Here is an 11,558-nt window from a genome sequence, read left to right as displayed (position 1 = left end):
AGATACTTTGCCTTGCACTTACAATAGGGTTCCCTGTGGTGGTATACGTTTGTACATACATACAGACATTGTATGGTCACAAAAGCCATCAAAATCAGGTTGATGCATTACCATATTCTCTTAAGTATCCATCCATCCATCCATTATCCATAATTGCTTATCCTGTGCAGGGTCGCGGGCAAGCTGGAGCCTATCCCAGCTGACTATGGGCGAGAGATGGGGTACACCCTGGACAAGTCACCAGATCATCGCAGTCTCTTAAATATGGAGCTCCATTATTAGCTATCAGAAATGACTGTTGATTTAAATAATACCAGCCTAATGTTAGCTAGCTTTAGTGCTTGCTTTAAATTACATAACATTTTCTATGTGGCAGCTATGGTTGCCTGGAGGTTAGAGAAGCAGCCGTGGGTCCAAAGGGTCGCTGGTTTGGTTCCTGGAATCGACAGGAAAAACATGAGGGACGTTGAGTGAATGAACAGCACTTCCCCCTCCCTCTGTATCATGACTGACGTGCCCTTGAGCGAGGCACCTAACCCTCACCTGCTCCCCGGGCGCTGTAGCATAGCTGTCCACTGCTCTGGGTATGTGTGTATGCTCATTGCTCACTTGTATATGCATGTGTGTTTCATGCGCATACATGTGACAAATAAAGGCTTTTTCTTCTTCTCTTAAAGATAGACTGCCTTTCAGCTTTTTTAAGTGTAGGTCATAAAAACAATTTTCCCCAACACCCAGTTATTATTGTTTAGTGGACCGAAAGCTACTGCATTCGAATCACAGACTTCCAATTTTATTAGGTTTTTTTAAATAGAACAATTAATGAATTTAGGGCCACGTGGCCCAAAATTCATCACTATTTTTTCTTGCTTCACCATGACGCAATACAAGATACTACATCATGCATCACATGGTGGGCTTTCCCCATTCACGCAAGGCATTATGGGATACAAATTTGAAACAGGAGAGGGAAATGGAGGACACAAATGAAACGTGAAAGACTGACTACAGTAAAGGAAAGCGAGAAGAAAAGACGTTATGTTGTGAAGGAAAGGAAACGCAAGACCAAACTAATAAATATCGGCTGTCAGCGAGCACCCCGGTGTGATCTGCTGTTCGTTTAGCAAAAGAATGATGGAACTGTCAGTGCACGGTCAAGGTAAACCTGTAGATGGCAGTAATGCAACACTGGATGTCAGCTGCCGTAAAACCCAAAAGAAGAAGGAAAAGAAGAAGGTAAACCTGCGCATGCGCACACGTACTTCCTCTGTCTGCTTGACTGCGCGAAGCGAGCGATTTCATGCACATATTATCATGCCTCAAATTTAATAACTTCCCAGCCACAGAATGGCCTGGGTTTTGTTTTAGATATTACAGAAATAAACATATCTCACAATGACCAAATTTCCGAGGAAACTAAATTTCACCTATTTTATGAAATCGAAAGGCCATCTAGCTTTAATGCTTAGCCTAATATTTGCTAGCTAGTTACTAATGTCAAACAAGAGAAGAGACTCTTCACCAGTGGCCGATGCTATTTTTGTTTTGCCTTTGTATCTCTCTACAGTAGAACAGCGATAACACATCAATCAGTAAATGAAGTTTGTTGTGGACTTTGCCTTCATTTTCAGGCATGATTATGCAGAAATTATTTTATGTGACAGATGGGATTTAATGTACCAGAACCAGTGCCAGGTATTACATCAGGTCTTTTCTTCCAGTATTCATTCACTCACACACACACACACACACACACACACACACACACACACACACACACACACACATATCAAAACTCTTAGAGTACAGATCACTCACTGCATGGGATATTCATTACACTGACTGTGCGCATGTGTCAAGCATTCACTCACCCTCTGCTAGCGTGCCTGTGCATGTGTGTGTGTGAACGTGATGAACATTGTGTTATGTAAGTGTAAGAGCCATTGCTGTTTGGGTGCTGATTATGAAATGCTCTCGTCAGGAAAATCATCCCGTATAAGAGAAACTGCCAGATATAAACCTACATACAGAGATCTTCATAATGTTTTTTATATTGTTATAAAAAGTGTTTTTATAAGTGTTCATCTGGGTTGATTGATGGAGCATTTCTGAGCTGGGTCTCCTTCTTTTTCTATCTCTGCAGAGGACTTCTGAAGCTCTGTTAGTGTACTGAGAAGACAAAGCCTTTTACAGCACACTGAGATTCTTTTCTTCACATATCCCAGCTTTTAGGAAATTGGGGTCAGTTGGGGCACAGGCTCAGCCATGATATGGTGTCCCTGGAGCAGACCAGGCTTAAGAGCCCAAAAGTGGCAGCTTGGCAGTGTTGGGGCTTGAATCCCCAACTTCTTCCCAGTAACCCAGAGCCTTAACTATTGAGCCCCCACTGCCCCAGAAGGAGTCCTGGTGTCCTGTCCCACTGGGGAGCATTCAAATCCTTAGAAATTGTCTTATACTGTACCCTTGTCCAAACAAATAAATCGTAGTGGTCTACGGAGAGTTCCATAGACCTCTTTGTTTGGGTTTTGGTCTAACATCACTGTGAATTATGTGACCATATAGACACATACATTACAGGTATTTAGCAGATGCTCTGTATGTCCAGAGAGATATACAGCATACCCAGAGCAGCCTGAAGAGCAGTTGGAGGTTAGGTGCCTTGCTCAAGGACACTTCGGCCACTCCTGCTAGTCCAGGGAATCGAACCAGTGACCTTTTGTTCCCAAAGCTGCTTCTCTAACCATGGCTCCCCCTTACATACAATATCTGTTTGCCTTTCTACATCATATCCAGTCAATTGAATTTGTGAAAGGTGAACTCCAGGCAAGTTCTAGAGACGTTGAAGATGATCAAAGCAAACACAATGTGATTATGGATTACTGTGTAGATTTATGGCCAAAAAATTTAATTAAGTCGATAACACAAAGTGTGCATATAAAAAAAACAAAACAAATGGTCTGAATACTTTGAGTGTATATCGTATGATGTCATGATAACTTAAGTTAGCTCTAAACAGCAGCCATGACAACAGCCAAATGTGAAGTTTATTGAAATTTTTTTATTTCACAACAGCATAAAAGTGTCACCAGAGTAATACACGTGATCTGACTGTCAAAGTATGGATTATAAAATGAATCAGAACATCAGTGAGCAAAGTAGATGGGTGATCTTTTAATCACTGTTTACATCAGTGGTGGGTTATATTCCAAAATTAGAGTACTGTTTGAACACTCGAATTCCAGTTAACTGGTCTGTTCATTTCGGAGATGTAATCAGTGTTAATTCTCAACGTTCCAATTGTTTCATCGAAAGTATGACTCATTGCTGCTGTTGATCTCGCCCTCACTGGCACACAAGTATAACTACACCTCTCTCTCTCTCTCTCTCTCTCTCTCTCTCTCCTGTTTTTCCTATATTAAACAGTTTTGCTCCAGAATCAGTTCCTACCTTTCTTTTCTTTAAAAAACGGTTATCTGTACCATTTACATGAGCTGGTGGCTCCATATTGCTGTTTCTTTCATTCACGCTCTGTTTCCATAATGCTATATTTGATACGTTGTACCAAAAAAAAAAAGTATACAGCCAACAAAATATTGCAAAACAACAAAGGATTTATGTAGAAAAATAATTTTATAAACATACAAGAGAAGAATATTTGTGTAAAGGATGAATCAGTTTCACAAAACAAGTTCAAACAGCAACATGACCTCATTTCAGCTTTCTTTCCCCCCACAAAAGATTTTGTACAAAAAGTTGTGTACAGTTAAGGTCGAGACAAGATCCCCTCCATTAAATAGATCCAACACAATTATACACAAGATAATTAACCACGACAAAAATATTGAACAAATCACGATTTGTAGAATCCTCTGAGTGCCTGTATGGCTTTGATTTAAATAAATAATTTCAGACATGTAAAAAGATAAATAAAATGTACTTATAGTAAATAAACGACCCATTATCAACATTATATAATACAGTTTAATCATAAAAAAAAAGGCAGAGGGAAAAGTTCTGTCGCCGTTTCAAAATTTGATATAAATCTTCGTAAACAAGTTTTACAGGTGTGTTGTGTTCTTATCTACCAATATATTATTAACCTTAATGCAAGATTAACGATAATCTCTCGTCATGAAATTAAATACTGACACTGGAATGTCACTTCGGCCTTTGCAAAAACAATCAGTTCCATTCCCCAGATAGAAAATGTGCTCGATACAGCAGCTGCAATCACAATGTTCAAATAAATTATACACTGTATTTCATTTACAATCATGGTCTATTGAAAATACATATCAGAGTAAGACTGCAAGGAAAAAAAAAAAAAAAGACCTACAGGTTTGTACTTGGCTGATATGCTGTATGGCTCTCCAGTTACAGAGGAAGCATGCGAGACTGGAGTTTAAAGCACTTAGCAAATCAGTAAAGGCAACAGCATTTGTTACATAACAACAGTCTCATTACAGTGTGCTACACATGCACCCTGTTCTCTCTGCCGACATAAAAATATTCTGTAAAAGCTTCTCTCTACAGTTCTCTTTTAGTCTAAACACACTCCTGACAAACTCCCAACACACAGTTCTGCTGATAGAAGAAAAATACATCATTTTTTTAAAAAGATAATTTCATATCTGTGTATAGCTTATAGAGTGATTATGCGGAAAGGATCCGTGAGCTTCCTTTTTGTTTTGCACCAGGTGTTCGCTCACTTTCACAAGTCCTGTCTCACTCAAAAGTGGCAGGTGGAAAGAGCCAGAGCTGGACCGTGCTCCAGACGAAAGACAGAAAATGGCACCTTTTCGAGTGCAGCCAGTGCAGAGGCTTCAAGTGCAGCTGCGTTACTGCCGTCACTCAGGACGCAGACCTTTAAAGAGCCCGACTGTAACAGTGGACATCAGGGGGCACTCCCCTCCCTATCAAACACACCCCTTCGAGAGGCGTTTGCTTGGTTCAGTCCTCGGTGTCAGGCCGCACTCCCAGCATGCCGTGCAAGTCCTCGGCACTGTAGCCCAGGAGGTTCTGTAGGTCACAAACAAAACGGTAGACGTAGCGCTTGCCAGCTGTTTTGTGGATGATGTTCTTGTCGTAGTAATAGCGCAGGCCACGGCTTAACTTCTCATAGTTCATCTTGGGCTTGTTCTTGCGGCGGCCCCAGCGACGCGCCACCTGCAGAGAAACATGTAGCCAAAATTTATGAGAATTTGTGTGTATATATATATATATATATATATATATATATATATTCGCATATGGAGATTTTCATTATATGCGTATTTTCCTTACAATACTTAAGTTATTCCATGAAATCGAATCGTACATGAGCTGATAGCCGATGAGGCGCGTAGCACTGAGTTGGCTATAAGCCATGTATGACGAGATTGAGTGGAATAACTGTTTTATTATATCCGTATTCACTGGATTTTGAGAAATGGAGCCTTTTTTTTTTGCAAATTCGATAAATAAAAACTTCATACAAAATGTCCAACAATCATTTCTGCTTAGAATGTAAACAAACCGGTGAAATGACAGTAGCAATTTGTGAAAAATACTACTACTAAATAATAATAACAATAATAATTCTTGAAAAAAAAATACACGCTCTAACCATCAAATACTTTTACTCCATAATTTGTTACTTTTTTTTTTGTGGTTTTGTTTTCAAGTACAGTTTTTATTTCGTCCTCGGTTGGTTCAGCAACATGCTCCGCCATTTTGTTTTTCTCTACTCACGGTATATGAGCTGACAGCCTAGTAGTAGAGTAGCCAATCAGAACATGTGATTGCTCATATCCAGCGAATATGGATAGAATAACTAAATGTTAGACTGTTAGAATAAAATATTTTTAGGATGAAACAAGTCGAGTCATCTGGACTCGTTATTACTAGATACTCAAATTAATCTGAATAAGTAAAAACCTTCATGCTAACTCTCTTACCTCATCAGGGTCAGTGAGCTTGAACTCCCAGCCATCTCCAGTCCAGCTGATGATGCTCTGGCAGTTTGTGTCTGTTAGGAGCTCCAGAAGAAACTGCCACAGCTGGATAGGGCCACTTCCTATAAAGGTCAACACAGGAACAGCAGGGGTTTATTTAGAGTCAGAGAGTTTAAAAAAAAAAAGAAAAAAGGGAATCAAAGAGACTAATGCACCACACACCAGTGAATCCAGCAAGCACAGCAGCAGGGATAACAGGCTTGCCCTGCTCCAGTGGCTCATTTCTCTCCTGTACATAGTCTTTGAAGGACAGGCCTTGCTTGCCCAGGCTCAGCGGCACTGCGCTGTACTCGTCATCAAAACTGTCATAAGATGGCACACGCTGGGTGTCGGCCAAGGATGACTGACTGCCCCATGAGTGCAGGACACGCTCGTTTCCCTCCACACTTTCCACACTGTCAAGAGAGCTCTGTTCCTGGGATGAGACTGCACGATGAAACACACCAGACACAAACTGTCATAAGCATCATAATGATTGAGTAGTACGTCAAGAGACAGGCTTGTTTAAGCAAACAGGTTATTAGACTCACAGTGTGTGTTAAGGCGTGGCTGTGCTTCACCACTAGGGAATTCCTGACTGATGTAACTGACGTTCACCGTGCTCAGCTGAGGTTTGGGGAACATGGAGAAGTCTGGCTCGGAGATCAGAGGGGCGGGACTATCTGGGGCCTCAAACAGTTCCCTTAGGAGGCTACTAGTGCTGTTTGATGCCTGAAGTGTATATTGTGTGTCCTCACTGCTGAAACCTGTAGACACAAACACATTTGGATAAAGTTTGGTTTACTCATGAGGAACACTATAAAGGCTCATCTGCTAAAGTAACAAAAAGGAGTTTCAAAGTGTTGAGGCCATGACCATTTAATTTATTTACTGTTAACACAAAAGAGTACTCAGAAAGTTAATCATCATTATTTAAAAAAATATTATTATATAGCTCTTTGAGAAATCACTGTACAGATCTTTAAAAAAAATTTATATATATATATATATATATATATATATATATATATATATATATATATATATATATATATATATATATATATATATGAGTGATTCCACGCTTATGGGTACTGAAATGGGGACATGAACTTATTCACCTAAAACCATTTCTTTTTTTACCATCAGGTCACAAAACATGTAATCTTTACTGAATGATATGTTAAAAGATAACTTTAATTTTCTGAGATGTAATAAAAACATATTTATATGCCAAAGTCAAGCCTATGAGTTCCAAAATGATGTCTGTTACATTACTTCTGTTACGATTGTCCATCTCGCGTCTGTTACAAATTAATTACAATCTAGCTATATACCATGTTAATCTTATTGAAAGAATGTGTATGTTTATTCTACTACACATGTTTATTAATTATATTTGCTAAAACATCACCTTCCTATGTTTCAAAAAGTAATTCTACATTGTTAAAATTGAGAATATATATGTCCAGAACACTTCTGTTACGTTCTGACTTTGGCATATAAAAATGGTTTTAGGTGAATTTTTAAAAATAAGTTCATGTCCCCATTTCAGTACCCATAAGCGTGGAATCACTCATATATATATATATATATATATATATATATATATATATATATATATATATATATATATATAAAAAAGATCTGTACAGCGATCTTTTTTATATATATATATATATATATATATGGGCGGCACGGTGGTGTAGTGGTTAGCGCTGTCGCCTCACAGCAAGAAGGTCCGGGTTTGAGCCCCGTGGCCAATGAGGGCCTTTCTGTGCGGAGTTTGCATGTTCTCCCCGTGTCCGCATGGGTTTCCTCCGGGTGCTCCGGTTTCCCCCACAGTCCAAAGACATGCAGGTTAGGTTAACTGGTGACTCTAAATTGACTGTAGGTGTGAATGTGAGTGTGAATGGTTGTCTGTGTCTATGTGTCAGCCCTGTGATGACCTGGCGACTTGTCCAGGGTGTACCCCGCCTTTTGCCCGTAGTCAGCTGGGATAGGCTCCAGCTTGCCTGCGACCCTGTAGAACAGGATAAAGCGGCTAGAGATAATGAGATGAGATTTATGGGGGGAAAATTTGTATTTGTAGCAGATTCAATATTTTGGGCCTTGCTGTACTGCATTCTTCACATATTTTGGTGCAGATCCAGTACAGTACAGATATCTATTTATCCAAATTTGTTATAGCTATACATCTTGATTTATTTAAAAGCGCTAAAATACACACACAGACATGATCAGATTGCCTGCTTTAGGAAGACCCCATAAATACATGCAGGAGAAGAGGCTTTACCTCTCATCATCTGTTCTAGGTGCTCCCAAAGAATATCGCCCACGAAATCTGGAGCTAAATCCAAGAAACCGTCTTTCCCCAGGTCGCACAACTCCTGGCCGCTCATATCAAACTTGAAGAAGTTTACATTGGTGAGGCTGAACTCGCCAGAGGCCCAGTGCAGCCACTGTTGGACGTGCTGCTTGTTCCATTTCCGTGGGTCTGAAAGATGAACACATAATGTGAAACTTTAATGCTGTAAGCTGGACTTCATTAGAATGCATGAACCCTAGGTGTTTAGGAAGCTGACAGTGACTTACTGTTAGAGATACCCCAGATGCGTTGGACTTTGCTGAAACCATTGAAACTGTCTTTTAGTGCCTGGCTCATCACTGCTTTGCTGCAGGGAGTCAACAGTGGCACAGAGCATGGCCCCAGGTCTGAAAACAGCAGGATTAAGATATGAATAACAACTCTCTAAGACAAAATACAGCTCTAATATTACATTTCCATTTTTATTGGGTTGATGTAATAAAGATTGTGTACACTAGCATTCACAGAAAATTCTTAGTGTGCTTGAATCTTCTGTACAGTACTTCCTTCCATCCATCCATTATCTGTAGCCGCTTATCCTGTTCTACAGGGTTGCAGGCAAGCTGGAGCCTATCCCAGCTGACTATGGGTGAGAGGCAGGGTACACCCTGGACAAGTTGCCAGGTTATCACAGCTGACACAGAGACAAACAATTGACCTACGGTCAATTTAGAGCCACCAATTGACCTAACCTGCATGTCTTTGGACTGTAGAGGAAACCCAAGCAGACAACATGCAAACTCCACACAGAAAGGCCCTTGCCGGCTGCTGGGCTCGAACCCAGGACCTTCTTGCTGTGAGGTGACAGTGCTAACCACTACACCACCCCTGATGTAACTGGATTAATTCTCATGGGATGTTTTGGTTTCCTACCTTGTGGCGCACACTCAAAACCTGACGGGACTTCCTGAGCTGCCTGCTCTTCCTCCACTAATGGGTAATACCCCGAGAACAGTGACATGGGGTCTTCAAAGAGCTCCAAAGCTACCTGCCTCTGTAAAAGAATAAACAGCACTTTATGAACATGAGGAGTGCTACGGTAGGATTGCAGTGCCACACCAAAGGGCCATCATGTTGTCAAGCTACAGTAATTCAGAATAATGTTTACTGCCAGCTGAATGACAGGTCTACTAATTACATTCATAAAAAGCAAACGATGGATCATTAAACTTCACAATGTCTGTTGAAAATCACGTAGGTAAGGCAGGCACAGATAATACACAAGAGAGGAAAAACCCCACAAGGCACTCCCCTTCTACACAGGCATTATTACTCAAACTCAAACAAAAAAAAGACTGAGCCAGCACATGACCATATTTGGTTTTCCTGTTCCGTGTCAGGCAGGCTGCGCGTGGGCGGACCGTCCAATCAGGACGCAGCAGCGCTACTCTTTAGAATCAGATTAAAACCTGTCCTGTTCCTTTCAGATTCGATTAGACCCGCTTTCACAAGGCTTTGAAGCTGCATACACATTATTCTGCATCTGCTCATTACCCTCCATGGTGCACAGAGATCAGGAGATAATTTATCAATTAACAAAGTAGCTAATTAAAAAAATAATACAGTCTGGATTAATCACTATTTCTGATGAGAATAATTCAACTTTTGATCAGAAGTGGGAATTAAACCTGAAATGTGAATCAACAATTATTACTCTGAATTAAGGAAAGAAAGAAAGTGGCCTGTCTGGATCTCTAACATTTATAACTAACACAAAGTTTCTGAGAGAAGCCCAAGCCTGTGCTCCTTACCTTCAGGCACCGATAGCCCGATGACAAAGGGGTCACTTGGTCCATGCTGAGGTCGCACAAACAATGCACTCTGCAAAAGAACCAAGAAACGTGTTAAGATCCAATCTCATCATTCAAAAGCCGCGTGCGTCAGTTTTCATTTTACCCATTGTTTACACTTTTTTTTTTTTAATAGCACATAGGATTTTAGGGGCGGCACGGTGGTGTAGTGGTTAGCGCTGTCGCCTCACAGCAAGAAGGTTCTGGGTTCGAGCCCCGTGGCCGGCGAGGGCCTTTCTGTGCGGAGTTTGCATGTTCTCCCCGTGTCCGCGTGGGTTTCCTCCGGGTGCTCCGGTTTCCCCCACAGTCCAAAGACATGCAGGTTAGGTTAACTGGTGACTCTAAATTGACCGTAGGTGTGAATGGTTGTCTGTGTCTATGTGTCAGCCCTGTGATGACCTGGCGACTTGTCCAGGGTGTACCCCGCCTTTCGCCCGTAGTCAGCTGGGATAGGCTCCAGCTTGCCTGCGACCCTGTAGAACAGGATAAAGCGGCTACAGATAATGAGATGAGACATAGGATTTTAGATCTTACAGCATCTAGAGAGAGAGAGAGAGGTTTATTGTGTGTGTGTGTGTGTGGTGGGTCTGGGATGTTCCTCATTGCTGAGAAGTGACTCATCGCGTGCGAAATCATTACAGAAAACAAGATGAGCGACCACCAGAAAATGTTCATTACCCATTCCGGTCAAGACCCATCATGCATGTAAAAGTCATTTTTTTTAACTTATAAAATATATGTCTTCACCTATTCATAAACTGAGCTAATTCAATAAATTACTAGACTATTTGAATTCGGATTTTTTTTCCCCCCAAAAGGTTTGCTGAGCTCAAACAAGCTGTACTCATCCCTGATGCAGAGAGAGAGAGAGAGAGAGAGAGAGAGACGCACACAGTCTCCAATCAGAGGATTATAAATAAACCCAAACCCGCACTAACCTGTTGAATGTTTCCGCGGAGGCAGTAACTATATATCCAATCACAAACTATCCAAATCGCAGTTTCTCAGTCGGGTTAGTCTTCCCTGTGTGTGTGTGTGTGTGTGTTGATAGTAATCCTGTGGATAAGCGCTGTGCTGATTCACCGATGCGATTTGTCAGTCTATAATAACACACGCCGAGTGAATGAAGCAGCGCGCGCCTCTCTCTCCCCTTTACATGAGCGGATGGGCGGAGCCACGGCGAGGCCGCGACTCCGCCTCTCGCCGTAAGAACTGACTCGAGTGCTTGGAAAAAAACAAAACAAAAAACAATTGCCATGGTCCCATTAGCGGTAATATTAACAATTCAGGAAACCTCACTTCGGAAACTGTGCAAATTGTACAGCTTATGTACACACCATGATACATAAATGTCAGCTCTCTGTCTATTTTTTTTTTCATTTCAAATAATTCTTCAATTCATCTAAAACAAGCAGCTCAGAAAGTAGT

At 41.1% G+C, this 11,558-nt stretch overlaps 1 protein-coding gene across 1 annotated transcript; it reads right to left on the bottom strand.

Annotated features, from left to right (window-relative positions):
• Positions 1-3,038: 3,038 nt before the first annotated feature.
• Positions 3,039-11,270, bottom strand: ets2 (v-ets avian erythroblastosis virus E26 oncogene homolog 2). Its single transcript, XM_060909701.1, has 9 exons — positions 11,069-11,270; positions 10,092-10,161; positions 9,214-9,334; positions 8,568-8,687; positions 8,269-8,469; positions 6,524-6,739; positions 6,156-6,419; positions 5,937-6,055; positions 3,039-5,166 (listed from the first exon to the last, which is right to left on the bottom strand). The coding sequence occupies exons 2-9, from the start codon at positions 10,134-10,136 to the stop codon at positions 4,951-4,953; spliced, it is 1,302 nt and encodes a 433-aa protein (XP_060765684.1). The 5' UTR covers positions 10,137-10,161; positions 11,069-11,270; the 3' UTR covers positions 3,039-4,950.
• Positions 11,271-11,558: the final 288 nt, after the last annotated feature.

Source organism: Neoarius graeffei, chromosome 25, assembly GCF_027579695.1.
Source record: "Neoarius graeffei isolate fNeoGra1 chromosome 25, fNeoGra1.pri, whole genome shotgun sequence".
Lineage (NCBI taxonomy): Eukaryota > Metazoa > Chordata > Actinopteri > Siluriformes > Ariidae > Neoarius > Neoarius graeffei.
The sequence above is the reverse complement of the archived record's forward strand: the minus strand, read 5'-3'. Positions and strand labels throughout refer to the sequence as shown.